This window comes from Leucoraja erinacea, chromosome 32 (genome assembly GCF_028641065.1).
Source record: "Leucoraja erinacea ecotype New England chromosome 32, Leri_hhj_1, whole genome shotgun sequence".
Taxonomy (NCBI): Eukaryota; Metazoa; Chordata; class Chondrichthyes; order Rajiformes; family Rajidae; genus Leucoraja; species Leucoraja erinaceus.
In genome coordinates, this window is record NC_073408.1 from 3833140 (window position 1) to 3858139 (window position 25000).

Below are 25000 nucleotides of genomic sequence, written 5' to 3' on the forward strand. Positions count from 1 at the left end.
AACCCGTCAGCTTTGGAGGGCCGGTCTTAAGCGTGTTAAATTCTTGAGAATGTGTGATAAATTCTTGAGAATTGGTGATCTAACACCAAACAACTGAATGTGTTATTTTCAGTGTTATTGGGGCATGTTGAGAAAAGTGGAAGAGGTTTGCAAATCAAAAAAGTACTAAATTTGTTGAGAATCAAAATACATTCAATTTGTCACTTAAATATTTTTGTCACCGTTCAATATTAATAACTTGAAACTTAGTACCTGCCTCTCATTAGCCACAGTGGTTGCATTCATTAACTGCAGGTACAACTGCTTTGTGGGCTGACAATGCTTTACTTCCTCTCTTCTCTTTGGTTCTTAAAAGCTGTCATTACCTCTTTCCTGTTAACGACCAGCCTCAAACTAGAGTTGGCCCAGAATAGTGAAGGAAGTTCCCTAGTACAATATACGTTCAGCTTGTAGACAGGTTAAAACCAGCATCTGCAGTTCTACCCTACGCACACATTCAGCATGTGATGAGCTCAATAACTTGGGGGGGAGGTGGGGCTTGAAGGGTGGGGTTATTTACAGGGATGTTAAAAATAGCTTCAGCACCCAATTTTAGGAAGGTTAAAATTGACTATGGTATGTGATTTTGCCAACTGTTCGTGATTCCTGCGTATACAATGACGAAAAGATTGGAGACACGATGTGAAATGAATAATCAAATGTAATTGCTTAATCAGTTTTTAAGAAATTCATACTGTTGTCTGAAGGAAAATTGTGAAAAGGAAGATCTAATGTTAACTTGTTTATATATGAACTGTGTCATATTAACTGTTTTTCATTCCTAATGAGAAAAATGGTTATGAACATCATTATGTAGAGATATTTATTCTCTTTGCAGACGACATTTGACCAAGCTGTCATTGATATTCAGTCACATGTTGGCAGAGCTGAAAGCTATATTCCAAAATGGCGTATTCATGGGAGATACTTTCAGGATCACAAAAGCAGATGCGGCAGATTTCTGGAGGAAAGCTTATGGAGAAAAGTAAGTCACTTAATTTGCTCCTAATTTTGGCATGATTTTCAGTGTGGTTATTTTTTTTTTTTTTTTTAATTTTTCACCCCCCCCCCCCCCCCCCCCCCCCCCCCCCCCCCCTTGTTTTGCTGTAGTCAATTCATCATTATTACTTGTTATACAGTGTCATATAAATTATATAAAGGGAATAGTCTGAGCCTTTTACCTAGCTTGTTTTGAGTACCCACTTCACTGCTAGCAGGCTTCAGCAGCCATTATACAACTAGGCTAACCATCGTTTTTCAGTTGCACCAAAATCAGAATCGTTCCACACTGCCATTCAATGTTTTCCATGCTTGAGTCTATCCAAGCCCAATATTGTATCTTTCTGCTATCCAGGTACATTCAAGGCATCAGAAAGATAGATGCCATCTTAAAAGTCCTGGGTATATGTAGCTCTGGAAGACTACTGGACTACCTTTGCAGTATTATCCTTCTGCATGTTTACTGCAATCTTAACCTCATATTTAAATGCTGTGTTAAAGGCAATGATAAACAATGATAGGAATGAAAGACTTTCACAAGACCATGTTCAAGATAAAATTTGGGTTGTTGGAATATTAGCAATGTCACTGTGCAGCTCATACCCACACAGAGAGTGGTGAATCTCTGGAACTCTCTGCCACAGAGGGTAGTTGAGACCAGTTCATTGGCTATATTTAAGAGGGATTTAGATGTGGCCATTGTGGCTAAGGGGATCAGGGGGTATGGAGAGAAGGCAGGTACGGGATACTGAGTTGGATGATCAGCCATGATCATATTGAATGGCGGTGCAGGCTCGAAGGGCCGAATGGCCTACTCCTGCACCTAATTTCTATGTTTCTATGTTTCTATCCTCTGATGTAATTGGTGAAGAGCTTGTAGATAGTAATTACACCAATTGGCAAAAGTTATTACTATTGAAATCTGTCACCATCCTAAAAAAAAGAAAATGTCATTACTGCCCTTTTAGAAGTGTTTGGAAGTAATTGTTAAATAGTTTGCACAAGCTGCTTCCTGGATTTAAGAGCACAAAGCATTCATTTATCCATCAGACTATCCATACTCCCACTCGCTATCCTTACACAATATATCACTCCAGCAGCTTGTGGCTTCATTTTGAGTCCTTTATTTATGAAGTAGAACTTTACAGTGAGAGACATGGCATTGTTTGTTTATGAAGTTCTAATAGTGAGAAGATGCCAAACAGTTTGACAATCTGGAGGATAATATTTTTTCTATAATAAACTGCATTTGCTGAAACTTATTTTCTTTGATGTTTAATCAGGGTGCTGACATTTGGACCTAGGAGTCAGCACTAGATCTTTAACATTCTGACCCATAAACTATGGTTGGTGAGGAAAATGAAAAGCAATGCTCCGCAATAATTCTTAACACTGATGCCCTGCAAGGATGTGTTCTTAGCCAGTTGCTATATCCCCAGTACCCTCATGAGTGTGTGGCCAAATTCAGCTCCAACTCCATTTAAGTTGTAAGATGATACCATGTAGTGGACCAGATCTCAAACAATGATGAGACTGAGTAGAGAGTTTAGCAACATAGACAAAAACAACCTCTCTCTCAAAGTCATCAAAATGAAGGAGCTAGTCAGTGACTTAAGAAAACGAGGTGTAGAGTACATTCCTTACTCATCATCAATGGTGCTGAAGTGGAGATGGTAGAGCGTTTCAAGTTCCTTGGTGTAAATAGTTCAGCAGTGGAGCAAATAATTGCAATTTTGACGGCAGAAAGTATTTCCATGAGAGATTAGATTATTTGTGGAATCCAACATCTAACCTGAAGGAGTAGCTACCACATGAGAGGGTGTTACTTTAAAAAGGTTGTATACGTATAGAGATATCTAAAGCCAAGTGAGAAATACAGAATGGGGAACATGAAAAAAAAGCTTTGTGTGAAGTTGATATAGATGGCAGAATAGGGAAAATATGACCATCAATGTGGTGAAAGGCATACCAATCTCTTAGCCATTGATGGAGGAGATTAAGTCCACAGAGCAAATGACATGACGCAACAGCATTTCACGTGAGAGATGAACTGGACACTCAAAGTGACTTGTCTTGGTAGTTGAAAGGATAATTAATTCAAATCTATGAAGGAATGACACTAAAAGTGGTAACTCGTATTAAGGAGTGAATGCCTTCCTCCACAAAATGAGAGGAAAGATGTGTGCTTCAAGGCTGAGTGAGGAGATTAGGGGCCGTATGCAGAAAAGGAACCAATCAAATTAAATGCTTCACTTCTGCGCAATAGTCGAGCCCGTCTGATTTATTCTGAATGGGACAATGCACCTGATGATTGGATTATTTTTCAGTGTAGATTGTTCACAAAAGCTCATTTGCAGGTTTAAAGGGCAGTTTGACAGAGGTGGTGATCACAGATAACGGGCCACAATTCATAATGGGCAATTTTGTAAGATTTGTCGAACAACAATACCTTATTTTGCGCCAGTTAATGGTATGAAAGTGGCCATGTAACCGTTCAATTTGTTAAATTATCAGTCAGATCTGCATTTGATCATATTAGAATATTAAATTTCTTCACTCCAATGAATACATAAGTAAATGAGTAACAAGAATGCTGCTAGAACCAGACGTTTAAAAAAAAAAAGTGTAGGAAGGCTATTGAGATGCAACCAAAAGATGACCAACAATGTGCCAAATATAACAGGTCACTGTTGAGGAGAGACAATAAGGTTGGAGCCCATATTGGACTGACAGCAGAAGATAGCGATAACTCAAAATTCAGCACATCCCTGATTATACAAGGTCCAAATAGAAGAGGATATGACATCTTGGGACGATCCCCAAAGTAACATGTAATTGAAGCAGATGTGGAGAAACCGGAGGCTGGACACATCTGGATATCATCAGCATCAAAGAGACGCTCAAGTTTCAAACGGGTTCAGATGGTTACCAGCAAATTAGCCGAAGTTGGTGGCTAGAGAATGGAATTTATGAAGGAGATCACTGCAGAGTGAAAACACCATAACTTGACAACAGGCCCTGGGAGAACTGTAACCAGTTGGACCAGATCTGAAAGAGCAGCCTGTTGACCTAATTTGGAAGCCTTCACATCAAAGTAAAGAATATAGAGGCCAGATAGTTGCTGTTTTTTTTGTCTTGTTTTAAAGACGATCTTAGGTGACATATGCAATATTGATTTTGGATCTATATTCTTGCAAGGCCAAAGCATTCCATTCCAAAGAGTTTCTGGCAATTACTACATGGACAAGCCTGGAACCATACTTGTGCAATAACACTCGCCTAGCAGACTGAAGATATGTTGAAGATGGGTGCTTTTGTTTATCATGAGAAAAGCTGTAGAGTAGACTAGTTATACTATTATCACATTTATATAGAATATCATTACTTTAACTGTTTTTGATATTGTAGTAGTCATGGAGCTGTGTGTACTTGACAAGCCATGTGTCACCCGCCTGTACTATGATTATTGACTTGAATGCTTGAATTCCAGGTAAAATGGTCATGAATTTGCAATGTTCATTTATCAGCATACCAGTGGTAATGTTGCTTGCTATGCAGACTGATAAGAGTTCAAATGTTTCATGATAAGATCAACACACAGTGAGAAATGTTGCACAGATGTGAAGTTTTTGGGTAGAATAGGGAAGGAAAGTAAAAATTCAGAAAGCACACCTGTCATTGCTATGTTTATTTATAAAAGTCTTTGTTAATTTGTGTTCAGCAGATGTACTTGATATTACTTGTAGTGCTAGGCATGTTTGAAGTATTAACAATTTAAATTTTTGCCAGATCTGTTGATTTGAACAATTTTGTGCCATCTGGTTTCATCTCAGCAGCCAAGTTGCACCGTGCACCAGTTTCATACCTCTCATCTCTTGTGCATATCAGCAATGATCTATAATATACAGTGTCAACTTCAGCAAATTAATTGCCGCCCATGTCATCTTATTTGATTTCATTTCTAGTTTAGGTCAGGCTTCACTTGAAGTACCACTGCCTTTTTTTCCCATCGTTAAAGCAAACGTTTTTGTCTATTGGTTATATCCTACTATTTTTCTCGGGTGTAATTTATAAGTGTCAATGACTGTCAGCTGCCTATGGAGGCTATCTGAGTTGATCCAGCTGGAGATCTATGTGCTTTTCCAGCAGACATCATTAGATGTGAGTCAGTCGGAACTGCAAATCGATAACAATTTTCTATTCTTAATCTGGAAGTGCCAAGTTCAATTTGCAATTTTTCCGTTATTACCCTATTGTGATTAATTTAACATTTGAAAGTGAAACGTTGTACTTCTCCCTAATCTGTATTAATTTGTATTTTAGATGTTATGGCAAATTCTATTGCAGGCTGGAATTTAGGTCTATTTTGATCAATAATTTTCTTGTGCAACAAATTAAGATTTTTCAGTAAAACTCTGTAAAAAAAATTTACAATGTTTGTCGGGGTTTTATTTTTAGGGAGAGGAAGGAGATCAGCAAGTAGTACACATAAATGCTTAAATATTTATGACCTGCTTGCAGAGGGTGGAATATAATTTGAGACAAGTTAATATGATACATTTTACTGCCCTCAAATTCCCTTTTTTGGGATTTTGTTTTCTTGGTCTCTACTGAAGTTATTAGCAAGTGCATTTTCGATTTATAATTTAATGGCTTTATAATCTGAGTAATCCCTGGAATATTTAAGAACGATATTACAATATCACCTGCACCTTTATGAATAATATAAAGCACTTTTAATATTGTTTGCCAAGCTAACCATAAAGTAGATTGATAATGCCTCTAAAGAGGACTGTTAGAATTATTGAATTTTACAATGGTAAACATCAGAATGAAGTCATGCTTGTCTAAAACTGTTTAAAACCTACTATATTATATGCTGTTGTATTTAACAATTTGTATGCTGACTGTCTTCTCCCTGTTCTAGGACGATCATTCACTGGAAGGTTTTTCGACAGGCCTTGCATGATGTTCATCCAATCACCTCGGGTCTTGAGGCCATGGCCTTAAAATCTACTATTGATCTGACCTGTAATGACTTCATCTCGGTTTTTGAATTTGACATTTTCACCAGACTTTTTCAGGCAAGTACATTTTGTGACAGTGTGAAAAGACTACACATTTGATAATCCAATTGTAAATGCACTTTTGAGGACAATTCTGCCCCACGTTTTCCATTTTTAATTATCAATTTGAACGTGTCATTTAACTCTAACGTACTTGGGTTAGTAAAAAGTGATAAAAATCAGCAAGTGAAATTGCTGCTGAATATTAACTGGACGCTTCCAATGATAGGGTCAGATTTGTGATATGCTTATGGTATATTTGCTTGGATGTAAAGGTAAAGCACCTGTAGAATTTTAACTAAGCTGAAATGTATTGATTTTATGTGGGGTCTGCAAATACAAGGGCTTGTAACTCTTAACTGAGAAATCTAAAGATGTCACCAATTTTCAAATGAGATAGCTGAGTGAGAAGAAAAATCCAAGAAATTATTTATTTTCTTTGATAATATTTCCATGTTTCCTTGTGGAAGAGGAGGCCATACATAAAATTCAAACTGAGCAAATCAATTCCCCTTCCCATTCTCTGCAACCTATTATTTTTCACGTCCATTATTACCATGTGATTCCACCACTACATTAGCAGTAATTTACAGTAGCTAATTAACCTAATAATCAGCCCTTTGGGATGTGGAAGTCAGAGTATCTGGGAGAAACTCTCAGTAAGAGGGAGAATATAAAACTCCAAATAGACTCTGCAGTTCAGAATTAAATCCTGATTGCTGGAGCTGTGTAGGTATCGTGACAACCAGCAATGCCATTGTGCTGCCCATTTCTTCATTCTAGTTTATAAAATGTGAAATCCTTTTCTGAAAGATTTTTTCTGTGTGACTGTACATTTGGAAGGAGATTGCTTTTCCGAATATGGACACAATATGCTGGTATAACTCAGCAGGTCAGGCAGCATCTCTGGAGAGAAGGAATGGGTGACGTTTCGGGTCTAGACCCTTCTTCAAATTTGACCCTCGACCTGAAAAGTCACCCATTCCTTTTGATCCTTCTGTAAATTTAGGGCCAACTTTTTCAATTTTAAAAGGAATTACCATTATAATTTATGGGATAAAAAACAATTTGCTCATGAAATCATTGTGGCTCTCCAAATGGGTTAGCTGGGTTTACAAATGAAGTATGAAGTACTGCACTGTTTGGATAACATATTTTTATTATGTTTTTGTGTTTGTTGGCTAAACATCAGCCCGTTGCCACCTGTAATTGTTTGCATATAAGATGAATTATGAAATGGTGTATCAAATGATTATTTTAATATACGCAACGTCAAAGCACATAAGAGCAGAAACATGCCAGCATTTTGAAGAGCTACACAGATCAATTTTGACAAAACTTTGAAATTACAAGTGATTAATTGAAATTTAAATTTGTTTTTTCGCATTACGCCCAATCCTAGATCTCCATATTCTCTTTCTTCCCCTTTTCCATCTATTGATACACCTCAGTTTTGCCCCTTTCCTATTGCAGTACCTGACCCAAACTAATTTCTCTTCACATGCTTGCTCCTCCTTGTTGCTCATTGATTGCTCTCCCTTACCTTACTATACTTGTTTTCAATTGCCTGTCTGCCCTGATTCTGAGTTCACTTTGATTCAGGCAATTCCACCCCCAACCTCTTCCATGGCTTGATCCACTTGCCCCAATCTCTACCTAGAAACATAAAGTAGGTGTAAGAGTAGGCCTTTGAGCCAGCACTGCCATTCAATATGATCATGGCTGATCATCCAAAATCAGTACCCTGTTCCTGCTTTCTCCACATATCCCATGATTCCGTTGACCCTAAGAGCTAAATCTAACTCTCTCTTGAAAATATCCAGTGAATTGGCCTCCGCTGCCTTCTGTGGCAGAGAATTCCACAGATTCACAACTCGGGTTGAAAGTTCCTTCCTACACTTTTAGAAAAGCGAACTTTACAGTCACTTTGCCCTCGTGATGTGACCTTGTCGTTTAAAGTTCGACCGTGACAGACACTATCGACCACCCGTCACTGCATGTTGCTGTCTGTGAGAAATTCTCAGCCCCTGCCTTTACCGAGCACCTGTAGCTAACAGGCAAGCAGACAGAGTTGTGCAGCAGTGAGACAGCCTTTACTCTGGCGGTTTACAAAATGTGGGAATCTGCAGAGATCGCAACCCAAGCTGGCGAGAACTACGAGCACAGTTTAATTCACACTTTACATCGGTGTTAAGGTCGACTCTCAACCTGTATGTGGTTTCTTTAAAAGCGTGGGTGGCTGATGGGTATGCCAGACCAGCTGTAAACATCAACAAAACCCACTACAACCCACTCTAACTTGTCCACTGTCCCCACTTTAAGCTTGTTTGCTCTTCCCCTCCTATTTACCCCAAGTCCCCCCCCCCCCCCCCCCCGCCCCTCACGTGCCCCAGCTTGCTCTTCTTGCTTCCTGCAACCAGTGTCTTCTCTTACTTGTTCTCACCACTGCTTGCTCTAGCTTAATTTATCTCCTCCCCCCTCCCCCCCCCCCCCCCCCCCCCCCCCCAATTATCTTGTTGCGCCCCTCCTAACTCCCCTGCGCCATGTATTCCCTCTTGCTCCCTTTTCCCCTTGCACCAGTTCGGGCACCTAGGAATTTCCTACATTTTTATTGAATTTGGATCTATGCAAACATTGTGCATTACAGAAGTTGCCTTGTTGGTACACTGTCTTATAGAACGCAGGAGACCACTCTGCTTCATTTTAAGGAATTGCTCCCCATGGATTGTACCTTAGTTCAGGTCATTGATAAATTTTATATTTTTAGTACTGTTGCATTCTCTCAGCTTTCATCCCTGTACTCTAGTTATCTGATCTGTTTGGCAAGCTGCAAAGTCAAACAATTGTGGCGGACAGTTGCTGACGTATGTGACTGATCAGCAGTTTCCTTTAATCAGATTTGACTTCATCGAGTCAGGCTCTTCCAATGAAATTTATGAGGAAATCCAAAAGTTTCAAACTTTTAATGAACCTCTATGCACAGTGCCCTCCATAATGTTTGGGACAAAGACCCATCATTTATTAATTTACCTCTGTACTTCACAATTTGAATTTGAAAAAAATCACATGTGGTTAAAGTGCACATTGTCAGATTTTATTAAAGGGCATTTTTATACATTTTGGTGTCACCATGTCGAAATTAGCTGTTTATACATACCCCCCCCCCCCCCCCCCCCCCCCCCCCCCCATATGACAATGTGCACTTTAACCACGTGTGATTTTTTTTCAAATACAAATCTCAAATTGTGGAATAGAGGCAAATAAATAAATGACGGGTCTTTGTCCCAAACATTATGGAGGGCACTGTACTTGTATGATAATCCTGGGGAGGGGACAAGTTGGAGGGAAATGTTTAAAGCTAAAAATATTTCGGTGAGATACACGTGTTGACATGTTGGGCTGTTCTTTAAATTGTTGAGCTTAATACTCATGTTGGTTCTAACTTCTTTAAATTCTGTGACTTTGTTAAACAACGTTTCTACAGATTTAAATTACCGGTTGCCAAAATATCCTTGCTAGCATTCATTTTGCCTTTTTTGTTTTTCAAGTTCCTCGCCTAGCTTGCCAATAGTCTTACACAGAAGGGGTTCCCAACAGTTTCAGTTATAAAGCAACCACAAGTTACAATTTTATGAGGAAATGACTATGAGAGTAAGCTTCAGTTTATGATGTGTGACTAAACATTTTCAGCAGAATTTAATTAAATATACATGATATTTGTTAATCTTTAGAAGTTAAATTGTATGGATCTGGGTTATTTATTCCTTCATTTTAACCATTTTCAAAAAATGATGTTTTGGGTTACACTTCCAACTGGCATTCAGATTGATATTCAATGTTCATTCAAAACCTAATCAAGTAAAATGACCCACCATGTACAATTAACTGTTAATTTCACTGTCTCTCAATATCATTCAAGTCCCTCAGCCTTCAGGTATTATATTTAATTATGTTGTACTACTTATTGCACCATATTTATTCAGGGAACTCTGCACTAGTGTTCTTCATCAGTGATGCTGTTAATGTTATAAATGCATTTCCCCTCTTGAATGCCAGCGTGACCTGAATACTGGACACATCTTTGTTTGCAATGTAATGTAAATTAACTTAGGATCAAATGTATGAAGACTAATGGTAACGTTTTGAAATTCTTGATGTCTGCATCAGCAGGGACTGCAAGTATTATGTAGAGTCATTTATCATGAGGTCACTTTATCCTGCACAAGTATTGATGGACATTAATGCAGAACTGTGGAAGTACATAATTAAGTTTCGTCAACATCTGAAAGAGGGGGTAAAGCTTTCCAAATTTCAGCCCTTTGGCATAATTTGTTAGCGCTGACAAGATGTCTATTTGAGTTAATCAGATTTGCTTGTGTTTGGCCCATATCTCTAGGCTTTTCCTGTCCATGTACATGTCCAAATATCTTTCAAACATTGTATCTTTCAAACCTGCCTCGATTTTTCCTTGGCAGCTTGTTCCACAAACACCATCCTCTGAGTGGAAAAAGTTGCCCCTCTAGGTGCTTTATAAAAAATCAAAAAAATTAAAAAAAATCTTTCCCCTCTCAACGTAAATCTATGTACTGTAGTTTTCGACTTTTCTATCCTGAGAAAATACTGTGTCTTTTTATCCCACCTATGCCCCTAGTGATTCTGTATGTTCATCCCTCAGCCTTCTATATTCCAGGGAAAACTGTCTGAGCTCATCAGTCTCGAGGCTTATAACTCAAGACCTCCAGTCCCAGTGACAGTAGGAGAGAATACACATGTTCTGAAAAACGGTGTTAGCCTACACTTGGTCTCACATTTGTAAAGGAGGCCACACCGGGAGCACTGAATGCAACAAACACGGTGGGAAACATATGTGAACCTCCCCTTGCCTGGAAGAGCTCCTCTAGTCCCTGGATGGAAATGAGAGCGAGGGTGTAGGGACAGATGCTACACATCCTGTGGTTGCAAAGGAAAAAGCTTGGGGAGGGGCTGGCTTGTGTGGTGAGAAATGAGCAAACTAATATCAGAGAATGGTGTGTTGGATGCATAAACATCCTTGCGATAGCGGGGTTATCGGAACTGCACGCATGCTCCAAATCTGGTATCACCAATGACTTGTAAAGTCCGAAATATTGTACTGATGAAACCAATGCCCTTTTCCCTACCATCCAGTGAAATATATCTGTTCCCTATATTTCTCTGGTCCCTACACCCTGCCATTTGCTATGCATAACCTGATTTAAAGTAGAAATGAGGAACTGTAGGTGCTTGTTTACAAAAGGATGCAGTGCTGGAGTAATTGTGCGGGTCAGGCAGCAACTTTGAAGATCATGGATGGGAGACCTTTTGGGTCGGGACCCTTCTGACTATCCCTAATAGGTCTAATCCTGTCCTTCAAAATGCCCTCCAATAATTTTCTCACCACAGGTTGCAAAGATGGTAAAGGAGGTACACAAGAAATTTGACTTTTTGGTAGAGTCATTGAATATGAGTGCAGGGAGATCTTTCTAAAATGGTATAAGACATGAGCTAGACCAAATCTATTGCATTGTGCAAATTTCTGATCACCAAAAAAATCAGGATAATTTATAACAATAGGATGGAAGCACAGGAACTGTGAGGATGACTTCTAAAAATGCATTCAATCGCTCTGACCTGGAATTCTTCCTACAAGCCAACTTAAAATAAAATGGAAAAATCTTCACGGGAAAAAGATTTCTCCATGGACGTAGATTATTGGAGAGCTGCACCAAACAGCTAGCACATGAATAACAAGTTAATTGGCCTCTTATGCTGCTACTGTATTCCATGATTGTGTTTCATTAAAAAAAAATTACATTAAGAAGTAAATTGCAATCTTCCAAAGTATTTTTTTTAAATTAATTATTCAAAAGTGACTCAATTAGTCGAACACATTTTGGCTTCCAGTTCTGGAGAAGGGTCTTTGTTAGTTTTTAAATAGTTGTAGACCAAGATAGACACAAAATGCTGGAGTAATTCAGTGGGTGAGGCAGCATCTCTGGAGAGAAGGAATAGGTGACGTTTTGGGTTGAGACCCTTCTTCAGACTGAACAAGATAGACTGGTTCACAAATTAGTCCTAAATTAGGGCATGGCTATTTTTTATGGCATTTTAAAGGAGCTTTTAAAGGTTGTCTGGGAAAGACTATGAGCTGGCAAAGGGGCATCTGGCAATTGGGAGGCATTTAAAAGTGAGATGGAGAGTTCAGGGTCATTTTTTCATGTTTGAGTAATGGGCAAGGCTGAAGGATTAAGGGACCATACTCGATGAAGGATAATGAGTGTCCAGTTATGCAAACACTATGTCTGGCAGCTGGGATCAAGCAATTCTGTTTAGTGTAAAGGATTTAGGAATAATTTTCAGAACGAATAAGGGTTAAAAAAAAAAAAAAAAAGACGAGATAAGCTTGGCAGGTAAGGTAAAAGAGAATCCAGAGATTCTAAAGGTGTATATATAAAGAACAAAAGAATAACTAAAGAGGGAATAGATGAACGTGAATCAATGTGGTCGTCTCTGTGTGGAACCTTGGGAGATTGGCAGGATTTTAAATGAATACTTATCATCTGTATTTACTGTGGAGGAGATGATAGAAACTAGGGGAATCCGAGATGAGCATAGAGATGTCCTGAAACGTATTGATATTATGAAAAGGGGTTTTGACACGATTAACATAGATAAAGGTCAATAATTCCGCTTGTTGGAATTGCTGGGGACTTGGCAGGGGTTTTTGTATCTTTCTCAGCTGTAGGTGAGCTTTCAGAAGATTGGAGGGTGGCTAATATTGAGCCTTTAAGAAAGGCTGCAAGAACAAGCTAGGGAACAACAGGGTGGTAAACCTAACATCAGTGGTAGGAAAATTATCAGAAGAGATTCTGAGCCTAGGATCTATCTGCATTTGGAAAGACAAGGATTGTTTAGTGATGGTCAGCTTTGCTTCGAACGCAATAAATTATTTTATTGAGTTTTTTAAAGAAATTACTAAAGGGCCTGTCCCACTTAGGAGACCTCCACAGCGACTTAAAAAAAAATCAAGGTCGCAGTGATCTACGATCTCCTACGACTATGTCTACGACCTCCTACGACTATGTTGAAGACCTCGCTCGACTATGAAGAAGACCTCCTTCGACTATGTTGAAGACTCGAGGATGGTCTCTGGCAAATTGGTCCGTGAATGAGCACGACCCCCTTCCACCTTAGAGGACCACACCGAAAACCAACAAAGACCAGTGACGAGTGTCTACAGCTCAATGATCATCTGATTAAAATGACGTCATGTCTGCATTTTATTTTGCACTAAAAAATGCCTCCCAGGTTTTTTAAAAATCATTCTGAACCATGGAAGGAACTAGTTTGGAGGATGTTAGTAAAAATACAATTACTGATGTTTGCAGTTGCCCTTTTGCTTCAGCAGCCTTTTAAGAAAGGCAGAAGAGGAAGAGCAAGGGTGAAGAGGAAGCACAAGAAGAGGTCTCAATGGGTGAATGGAGATGATGTGATGTGATGGACTGTCCCAGTACACCAGATGACAGGAAGAGCTGGAACTTTAAGACAACACATGTGGGGCAGTGGATGGCAAGCATGTCATTCTTGTCCCTGTCCCTGTACCCTTAATTTTCCTTGTCGTACAGGATGGCATTCTGCTGGAACCGTTCCTCAAGGTCCCCCTCCTGCAGCCTGGTGAAGGTGTAGGGCATAACCTTCCTCCAGCCCTCCCTCACTACCAATGGGGCATCTGCCTCTGATGCTGTGTCCGACACAGGAGAAAGGGGCTTTGCTGCCTTCAAATGAGGCAGTGAAGGACGGGGTGGTGGTGGGGACATATACTACCACCCTGGTCTCCTCCTCCAGGGGTCTCTCATGCAGGGCTATCTCCTCCTGCACTATCACCTCCTGCCACTCCTCCTCCTGGGTGGGCAACACCTGCATGGCAGGTTTATTTGAGGGTTGTGCCCTCCCTGTACTGCTGCCTTTTTGGTGCCATCTCGAGAACACTATTCCCCTCTCCAAAAATCTCTCAAGCTATGAATGAACATGCCTTGGAGTGACAGAGGTGATGTTCTGCTGTTTAAATTACCTTTTACTTCTACAGGTGCACAACCTTTTATCCGAAAGCCTTGGGACCAGACACTTTTCGTAATTCAGAATTTTTCGGTTTTCGGAATGGAAGATTTTTAGCGTAGATTTTAACGGCTGGCTCAGTGGTAGAGTGCTCGGCTCGTATCCGTAAGGTCGCGAGTTTGCGCCTCGATCCCGGCAGTTACTCGATCGCGAGTTTGAGTCTTCAATGTAGGTTTTTCTTGCAGAATAGGAGAGAATAGGGAGGGTTAGGCTGGGATCATTCTCTGCGAGATGATCTTAGTGCGGGAGACAAGTGTAGGAGAGGTGTACTGACTGTGTGGGCAGAACTTTGGAAGTGATTGCCCACCATTCTCAAAAGCCGCTGTGTCTTCCTGTCCCTCCAACTCCAGAGGAATCCGCTCCCCGATGGGCCGCTACAGCGACAAGTGGCAGTTCGCCCACAGCCCGAGCTGCGTCCACTCATCCGCAACCCGGGTTCCTCTGGAGTTGTAGCGGGGCTGGGCTATAGTTGTTGCTGGCTGTGAGTCTCTGGGATCTCCGTGCTTGCAGTGGGCCTGGGGGTCGGTGTCTCGATGAGGGGGCGCAGCTCGGGCTGTGGGCGAACTGCCACTTGTCGCTGTAGCGGCGCATCGGGGAGCGGCTTCTGGTGGTCCTGACGTCTCTCAGCTCCTGTCCAGGGGGGTGGCCGGAGGCGTCAGGACCAACAGGAACCCGCTCCCCGATGCGCCGCTACAGCGACAAGTGGCAGTTCGCCCACAGCCCGAGCTGCGCCCCCTCATCTGCAACCCGGGTTCCTCTGGAGTTGGAGCGGGGCTGGGCTAGAGTTGCTGCTGGCTGTGAGTCTCCGGGATCTCCGTGCTTGCAGTCGGTGTCCCGTTGGTCCTGACGTCTCCGGTCACCCCCCTGGACTGGAGCTGAGACTGGGAACTGTACCGCCCTTGCCCCCTCCCTCTGCAACTGCAAACAACCCCACAGTTCCCAGTCTCAGCTCCTGTACAGGGGGGTGGCCGGAGACGTCACAGCCCGAGCCATCAGCTTCTGTCCCTACGGGGACAGCGGAGAGCGTGTTCCTCTGGAATTGGAACGTGGCTGGGCCGCTGCTGGCTGTGGGTCTCTGGGATCTCCGTGCTTGCAGTGGGCCTGGGGGCCGGTGTCCCGTTGGTCCTGACGTCTCCGGTGATTGGCACTAGCTCCGACGTGAAGACAGTGCAAAGCCCCCGCGCCGGTGCAATGCGCGGGGAGCTGGAGAGGGGAGGGAAGGGGTCACACACATGGCCGGGAAGCAGAGGGGTGTAGGTGGGGTGAAACTGAAGGGAGTGACAATCTGCTGCTGCCCGCTGAGTTAAAAAAAGTTCCCACGCAAGACTCACGATACACTGTGTATCGTGAGTCTACCGTGGGAACTTTTTAACCTCAGCGGGCAGGCAGCAGCAGATTGTCAATTATTAACCCTCCCGCGCAATATACCCTCACATTCTCTTTTATGAATGGGGCTTTAGTTCCCCTTTCTTCGAGGACCGACCGGAGGTTCCGCTGTCACCTCTGCGGGCCGCCCTCGGTGAACGTTTTCAAGGACCTTTTTTCAAGGACTGAAAAAATGTCGCTATTCGGAGGTTTTCGTTATTTGGATCTTCGGATAAAAGGTTGTGCACCTGTACTGACCTTTTGTCACGGCGGAGCTATTACCTTAGACTACCTACGACTACCATCACAACCTGCTATGACTGACTACGACTAGACCTACGACTACAAAAGTATCGACTTTTCCCACGGCGACCTATTTTTAGTCGCGGACAATTTCTAACATCTTGAAAAATACACCGCGACCTAGCTGAAGCTTCGACTACGCAGAGACCATTCTCGGCCATGAAGGAGATTGACGAAGACCTCCTACGACCTCGTGGCGACCTTGCTGCGACTATTGGTTGTGGGCAAGGTGGGTGGAGGTAGCCCAAGTGGGACGGGCTTAACAGAATTGACGAGGATGGTGTCTTTGGGACTTCAGCAAGGCTTGAGCATTGAAGTAGCTTTTTAGTCTGCACATTTCTACACTGTACTTAGAGAAAACAGGGAATATTTCAAATGCAATTTAAAAATATACTGGTAACTTTTTGAGTATTCCTGAATCTATTCTGAGACATGTAACTGAGATCCAATCTGCTCAATTAAATGACACTGTTCTGAAGAAAAGCAAATTGCAGCACTAGAACAGATATCATTAATTTTTATGAGTCTTTGCAATGTGCAAATTGGCTTCAACATTTCTTGCATTGCAATAGGGATGACTTTAAATAAAAAACTTTATTGGCTATAAAACATTTTGCTGAGGTTGTAAAAGATTAGGTGATACGTAAATGCACACAAAGTGCTGGAGTAACTCAGCAGGTCAGGCAGCATCTCTGGAGAACATGGATAAGTGACGCCAAGGTCTACTAGATCTCCCAGTTGCTTACCATTTTAACACCCCCTTCCCACTCCAGCTGACCTTTCTGTCCTGGGTCTCCTCGATTGCTAGTTTAGGGCTACACACAAACTGGAGGAACATCACCTCATATTCTGCAACATATAAATGTTGAATTCTCCAATTTTAGGTAACCTGTAATTTTTACAGCCCTCCCCCGTTCACCACCACATTCCTTTCCACACCCCATGTCCCACCTGGCTTACCAATTTCTCTCCACTCCCTCATCCCCTGTCTACGCTACTTTCCTCCCTCTGGATGCACAATCCACAACTCTTCAAACCTATCTCATGCCTACTGCCTGTCAGCACCCCCCACCCCACCCCACCATGTTTTCTCCTACTTTCTCCCCTTTTCCAGTTTTTTTCCAAAAGACCCCCAAAGCATCATCTAACCATGTTCTCCGCCTGACCTGCTGAGTTACTCCAACATTTGTGTCCTTTTGTGTGTTAACCGACATCAGCATTACTTTGTTTCTACGAGGTGATATGTAATATCTTTTTGTATTGCCTTGTTTAATATGAAGAAGAAAATCTGACAGCATATTGGTAACTGGTCAAATGTATTAGAACAACTTGTTTACAGTAATCTTGAATTTTTGTAATGTGTGATGTGTAGGCCAACAAAAGGGACTTTATTCGCCTGTTCTTGTTGCAGCCAAATGTTTCAGGATTTTGCAATTCTGTTACCACCTACATATTTTTGCTGTTGTTCTACCCCACATCTGATCACTTTCTCAGTTTCACCAACCTCAAGCCAGTCAAACTCCCTTTTCCCTCTTTATTTACTATTTGTTTAAACTTTTTTTTAAGTAGATTTTTTGTCTCATCATTATTTAACAAACTGAGAACCAATGTGTTAATGAAGACAGGCACTTCATTGAGTCATTCAACACGGAAGCAGACACATTAATACCTATCAATCAGACTGGCCTAAAACCTTTGTCTTGGGTATTCAAGTCCAGATGCTAAAATGTTATGAGTGCCTGAGTCATAAGATTCCTGAAATTGATAGCACATGAAAATAAATTACTGAAAAATACAAACAGACTACGTCTTTATTGGCAAGGGCATAGAAAATAAGATAAAGTTATGGTACAATTTTATAAATTTGTCGGTTGGGCCACAGGTGGAGTATTGTGTTCCAATTTGGTCACCATACAATAGGAAGAATAATATTGCATTCGCGAGGGTGCAGAAAAGATTTGTCAGTTTGTTGTCTGGAATGAAACATATCTGTTATTGAGTCATACAGTGTGAAAACAGGCCCTTTGGCCCTACTTGGCCACAACCTCAACATGTCCCATCTACACTAGTTCCACCTGCGTGTGTTTGGCTCATATCCCCCGATACCCATCCTATCCATGTACCTGTCTAAATGTTAAACGTTGTGAAAGTATCTGCCTCAACTACCTCCTCTGGCAACTCTCCATACACCCACCATCCTTTGCGTTTTAAAAAGTTACCCTTCAATTCCCATTAAATCACCACCTTAAACCTATGTCCCTTGATTCCCGATTTCCCCTACTGTAGGAATTATGCCTGCCAGTGGAAAGACCAGTAATTTTTGTGGAAGCTGTGAAGAGTATAAAATCATAATTAATTGCACTTCACCCATAGGTAAGGTTTTGTGTATGAGCATGGTAATGCCACCTGGTGGTGTAAATTATTGAAATTACTACCATTTGGGGCCCGATCATGAAGAGTGTGCTAGAGGTTTGGATTCCAGTGTAAAAAATTAAACTTTAAATATTTTTGAAATTTAGGTACCCGAGTGGAACATTACCTGAAGAACAGAATAGTACGGCACAAGAACAGTCCTTTCAGCGCATAATGTCTGCCGAACATAATGCCAAAATAAACTAATCTCACCTGCCTGTATGTGATTCATAAACCTCTATTCCTAGCATATCCATGTGATTATTTAATAGACCCTTAAATGCCACTATCGTATATGCCTCTTCCACCACATGGGCAGCTTGTTCCAGGTGCCCATCACCCTCTAGTGTATATATTTTTTAAAAGCCCAGTACATCTCCTTTCAACGTTGCCTCTCTCAATTTAAAGCTATTCCCTTTAGTCTTTACATTTCCACCCTTGGAAAAAAGTTTTGAATGTCTTTCCGATCGATGATTTCTGCCTATCTGAACTTTTTTTTTCTCCCCTTGTCCAGTTCTACCCTTTCCACCTACATTTCAACACATCGCGGTACCCACCATCAACAATAGGATCACCTCCATTATACAGATCCAATCCCTCTACACTTCCATCTCCACCAGTGAGGCTTTGCTTCTTCCTTGAACAAGACTTTGAATACACTTGTCAACCAAGTCTTCAATGATCTCACATCAAAAACTGAGCAAACTTAAAAACATTATTTATAATTTGGCAATTATCAATCCTCTCATACTTTATAAGTGTAGTCATCTGAGCAGCTCAACCACCCAAGGATTTAACACTGGCCTATGGTGGTCTCATAAGTCAGCACGCGCAGCAGAAGGGACAAGAAAAATTACAAAAGAAAGAACAGACAGATCAACCAACCCATATTGGCATTTATGTTTCTTATAAGTAGATCGTAATTTCAGGTATCTGCCATTTGAAGAGTTCCTGATTAGTGCAAAAGTTGCGAACGTAATGAAACGACTTCAGATTTCCGTATCAATTACCTTTCCCTGGGACATTGGGCTCCAATAACCCAAACCGCCATTCTTGGGGAGTTAAGTATTCTTTTGACAATTTATTATTTTTCTTTCTTAATGTCAGGTTGTGCCTCTCATTTGATCTTATTGACAACTTACTAAGTCTCCTTGGTGCTGGATAAATGCTGCCATGCAGTTGTGCTGTTTCTCTGCTTTGCCATTCAGTTCTGATATTCTTACTTGCAACAATGCTGCACAGCTGTAGCCAAGACATTCTAGCTATGCCCAAAAATCTGGCAGTGAGCAGGTTTATTTAGTGTAACCGTTGCTTGAATGCACTATTGTTTAGACATGGAGAGCACATGTTCAATGTGTGCAGCTTAGTTGTTCACAGTTTAAACATGCTGAGATATGGTGCAGCGTGCAAGGGAATGTGTGAATTTCCAAAATCTTATGTCTTGCAATTACTGATAAGAGTGTCACAACTCAAAAAATTGGAAATTCTGCTTGAGAAATGGAAATAGTGGAACATGAGCAACCCAACTACACTAGGTCTTAGTTCAACCCTTGGTCTTTGATAAATGAATACAGCTCATAAGGAACAGGAAAAGATAGTGTGAAACATAAACGCTAAAACTGAAAAGCCAAATTGTAACAGGATTTTTTTACTGCATATAAACGTATACTATATCTGAGAAAAAGAGCAATGAAAGATGTGTTATAGTTAAAAACATGCATTTTAATCCAGAGTTTAAGGCAGTATTTCACTGTTTGGTGCAGTTTTGTCAATGAATTGCTTTCATTTGGTAGCAACCATGATGAAAACTGCAAAAATAACTGAAAAATAACATTAAAAGAATTGCTCCTGTGAACATTCACTTTAGTTGGGTTTGCATGTACCCGAATAGCATACAATGTAGAGGTGAGATCGAGTGAATGCATTTACTGCTTGTGTATTATGTACAATTTATGAAATTTGGCCCAACTTCTATTGGTGCCAAATACACCAAATAAATCAGTCTGTAGAAGGCTTAAAATGTCACCCATTCCTTCTCTCCAGAGATGCTGCCTGTCCCGCTAATATACTCCAGGATTTTGTGTCTGCCTCTGATTTAAACCAGCATCTGCAGTTCTTTCCTACACGCAAGCAATTTTTTAGTCTGCCTTGTGACGTCAAAATGATGTTTTATCTGTTCTTAATTAGAACTAGTTTAATTTTTCAGTCATGCAGAAAAATGGCTGCCTAAGTCTTAAGCCATTAAAAATGTATGATCTGCTTCAAGGAGTCATGGGCTGCACCTTAATTAGGTTTGGACAACTAATGATTTTGATAATCCAATAAGCAAAGTAAATAGCTTTTTTTTAAATTAGTTTTTGTCTGCAAACCTTTTGGTAACAGTAGCTGCAATTAAATTCTCTTTTAGAAAACACTAAAATGTCACGTATACATAACTAAAACTCTGATCTTGTGCTCTTCCGGTTTGCGAGGTTTTTCCTATTTGCGCTGTAATAGTACACGATAGTGCTACGATTTTTCGCCAGCTTACTCACCGTTCTCCTGTGCTGCGAGTGTACCAAGTATCGTTCCGATTGGTGGTATATTGTAAAAGTTAGCGAGGTTTAAAAATCTTAAAAACCCGCGCGTGCGCAGATCGACCTCCATTCCTGCAAGTCAACGCTGCGAGGATAGGTCTCTTCTGTCACTCCACGGGACGATCCGTCCTTTCCTGCGCCATCGCGTCTTTACTAGAGCTGAGGGAAGCTGTGGGTGGTTGGTGGAAGTCTCCAAACGCACACAATTTTCAGAGGGACCGGAAGCGGCGCTGCGCTGCCCGGCCTGGAAGATGTCGCCAAAACGGAAAGCGGAGAATCTGGTCCCAGCGGAGGAGAACGTCCATCGCCCGCTTTGTGTTCCAAACGCACCGTCATCACAACGCCCTGCAGCTCCAGCCCCTTCCCCTCTGATCCCCCTCGGTGGCTCCTGCCCCCCTCCCTCCGTGATACCCCCCCCTTTTGGCCTTGGCTCTTCCCCCGTCATTTCTCCGAGCTCTCCCTCCCGCCCCCACGCAGCTGCTGGTGCTTCCGGCCGAGCCGAGGATCCGCACCGACGGCTGATGCTCCTCCGGGGCATGCAAGAAGGGAGAGGAGCAGCAACCTCGAGATCCTAGAGAGGGAGAGTGGGGTAGTGGGGAGAGGAGTTATGGAGGGAGGGAGTGACTGAGGTTAGGGGAAAGTAGAGATGAGGGAGGGATTGGGGGAGGGTAGGAGGAGAGGGAAAAGAAGAGGGAGGAAGTGAGGAGGGAGAGTGGGGGAGGTAGAAATTGAGGAATAGAGGGAGAGGAGGGCAGAGGGGAGGTGAGGAGGGATAGTGGGGAGGTGAGGAGTGGGGATAGAGGGATAGGAGGGGGGTAGGGAGGGGAGAGGAATGAGGGAGGGAGGGAGCGACTGAGGGTAGGGGAAAGGAGAGGGAGAGAGGTGAGGGAGGGATTGGAGGAGAGGGGAAAGAAGAGGAGAGGGAGGAAGAGAGTGTTAGGGATGAGGGGAAATGAGCTGTGCATGTGCAGTTGGGGGCTATGGGTGAGTGGTGGGATGTTACGATGGGGACCAAGCCTCCAGTGTGACAGGGTGGGTCCCACTTAGTCTAGTTAAATAACCAAAATAAGGTGACATTTCCTAATTTCTGAATTTTGTTCCTGTTCAATCAGCCCTGAGACATTTGACAGTTGTGTCTATGTAGGATGTCATTCAAATTATTATGTTAGTAATTTAATTCCTATTGCTTCTTTTTCTCTTTATCTTGTGTTGTTTTGGTTTGGCAATTCCCTGGAAATAAACTATTAGCCAGTTACAGGAGGCTCCAGATCTAGAGCCGGATGTATTTGCTGAGCCAACATTAGTTTTCGTTCTTTTTTGGTTGTAGCTGGTTCTTGCATCATCCAATCCATGCAGGAGGTATCACTTGCCAGAAGAATTTGAGTGGTGTGGATACAGTGTACTGTTAAATCTATAGCACACTGTTGTGATACAGTGCTCATCGCTGACAGGCTTGCCTTGAATGAGTCAGAACAAATAGACTGGTATATCAGTCAGCTGACGTTACTAAAGCACCTGAAACTGATCCAAAAAGTTATGGCACAGGGTGGTTACTTTGTTACCTACACATTTACAAGAGTATTTTCAACCACCTATTAATAGTTGTAAGAATATGTTTTTCTTTTTTATGTTCCTATGTGGTAAACGTACTGGTGTGGTGCTGGTCAAAATAAAAAGAAAGAGGGGTAAAAGGAAGAGGAAACATTGACTAATTTTAGTACAAGGTCTAGTAAATATGGGAATTTATATCCTAGAGTTTGAAGATTGACCACAAAAAAAATCACGATATTTGTTTTAGTAAAACTGGTTCCACCCTGACCTTTTAAGGACAGTTGTGTGAAGTGGATCCTATTAATTATACATGTCTCACTCGGATAATTCAGCAGTTAAATGGATTTTACATTATTGCCATAGAGGGAGTGCAGAGAAGGTTTCACCAGACTGATTCCTGGGATGTCAGGACTGTCTTATGAAGAAAGACTGGATAGACTTGGTTTATACTCTCTAGAATTTAGGAGATTGAGAGGGGATCTTATAGAAACTTACAAAATTCTTAAGGGGTTGGACAGGCTAGATGCAGGAAGATTGTTCCCGATGTTGGGGAAGTCCAGGACAAGGGGTCACAGCTTAAGGATAAGGGGGAAATCCTTTAGAGAACCGAGATGAGGAGAGAATTTTTTTCACACAGAGAGTGGTGAATCTCTGGAACTCTCTGCCACAGAGGGTAGTTGAGGACAGTTCATTGGCTATATTTAAGAGGGAGTTAGATGTGGCCCTTGTGGCCAAGGGGATCAGAGGGTATGGAGAGAAGGCAGGTACGGGGTACTGAGTTGGATGATCAGCCATGATCATATTAAATGACGGTGCAGGCTCGAAGGGCCGAATGGCCTACTCCTGCACCTAATTTCTATGTTTCTATGATTTGTGGAGCTTGTAAATTAACTATTTAGAAGCATTAAGCAATCACTTTTTTAACAACATAATTGGCTCAGACAGTAGAATGTTTTGATTGAGACTTGGAGTAGCATCAAGCTATCAGCATCACAATGGTATTTTATTTACAGGCTGTCTAGTAATTATGTTGTGTAAAACTAACATTCGCCATTCTGAACAGAATTTGAAGCCATTCCTCTTTATTCCTTAATATGTAAATATTATTTGCAGCTTTCATCCTTTTAATAATGTTTATTTAAATATTAATGATTATAATAACTTACCAGCTGTTTTCAGACAACTGAACCATCCTACCACAAATGGAGAGCAGTCATGAACGACTATCCACGTCATCTAGAGACCTTTGGACGATCATTGATCAGACTTTAGTGGCTTTATCTTGCACTAAATGTTGTTCCCATATCATATATCTGTACACTGTGAATGGCTCGATAGTAATCATGTATTGTCTTTCCACTGACTGGTTAGCAAGCAACAAAAGCTTTTCACTGTACCTTGGTACATATGACAGTAAACTAAACCAAGTTGTTATTTGTAACAAACAGTTACCATTTCAGCTCTAAACCCATTGTCGAAACTGGCATTGCAAAAAGGGTGGGTTAAGGTTGGGGAGATGGCTCAGACAGGACTATCTCTGCTAGGATGAGGCCCGAGTTACAGGGTTAAGCAAATTGTTTTCTCTTTTCTAGTTCTCTTAAAGTATTGAAATATTAAATTCTATTTCTACCTTCCCTAGATGCTGCCTGGGATGAATTCTCCCAGCACTTTGTTTTTACTTCAGTTAGCCAGCATCTGACTTTCTTTTGATTTTTCAACAACAGCAAATCCGCTGGGTTTATTGTATCATGTGTTTCTGTTCCATAGCCTTGGTCATCACTGCTCAGGAACTGGAACTCATTAGCTGTTACTCATCCAGGATACATGGCCTTCTTAACTTATGATGAGGTAAAAGCGAGACTCCAGAAGTTCATCCACAAACCCGGGAGGTAAGGAAATTAAGAGTTACGTTTTTGGGTGGAACATAAAAAAGAATGGCCCCTCGGTTGCAATGAGGCAAATATATCTGGTAATTTAATTGTGTATGCCAGTTCTGGATAATTTATCCCCATTGTACCACATTAAACATCTCATATTTTTACTTGCACTTGACAGATAGTATCATCAGATATACTATGATGGGAACTAGATGCTATTTTGCATCTTGAATGGTGAATTTATTGTGCACAGTTGGTTGAAATTGCTCAAATGCCACAGGAACCCCATGTTTGTGCTCTAGATGAAAACTGCTATAGTACTTCAACTGTTGTGTAGAGATTACTACACCTCATAGCAAAACATTGCTGGAGGAACTCTGCAGGTCAGTCAGCATCTGAGATGGGAAATGGACAGATCAGGTCGGCATTTTTCTTCAGACTGGACAAATTATATACCACTTAAGTTGTGGCATAAATTCAACGTTCCTGAATTAATTAGTGTTTTTTTATGACTATTCATGAATAGCAAAATCAATTGCACCAGCAGGTTCTGCATTGTAAATGCAAGAGCAAAACGATGTAAAAGTTTTTTTGAGGTGTGAGTTAGAGATTTTTGATGAGAGAGGTTTTGGCAAGGAGGCTGAGCAGTGCATTCTTTTAACCTAGTGCTAACTGCAGA

At 41.4% G+C, this 25000-nt stretch overlaps 1 protein-coding gene across 2 annotated transcripts in view; it reads left to right on the forward strand.

The window, feature by feature from the left end:
• The window catches only part of cbl (Cbl proto-oncogene, E3 ubiquitin protein ligase), a 105290-nt gene that overhangs the window by 49466 nt on the left and 30824 nt on the right, over positions 1-25000 (forward strand). For both annotated transcript variants that reach the window (XM_055660586.1, XM_055660587.1), the window contains exons 3-5: positions 878-1024; positions 5966-6122; positions 24212-24333. In XM_055660586.1, coding sequence (XP_055516561.1) covers positions 878-1024; positions 5966-6122; positions 24212-24333 — 426 coding nt within the window. The remainder of the gene's footprint in view (positions 1-877; positions 1025-5965; positions 6123-24211; positions 24334-25000) is intronic.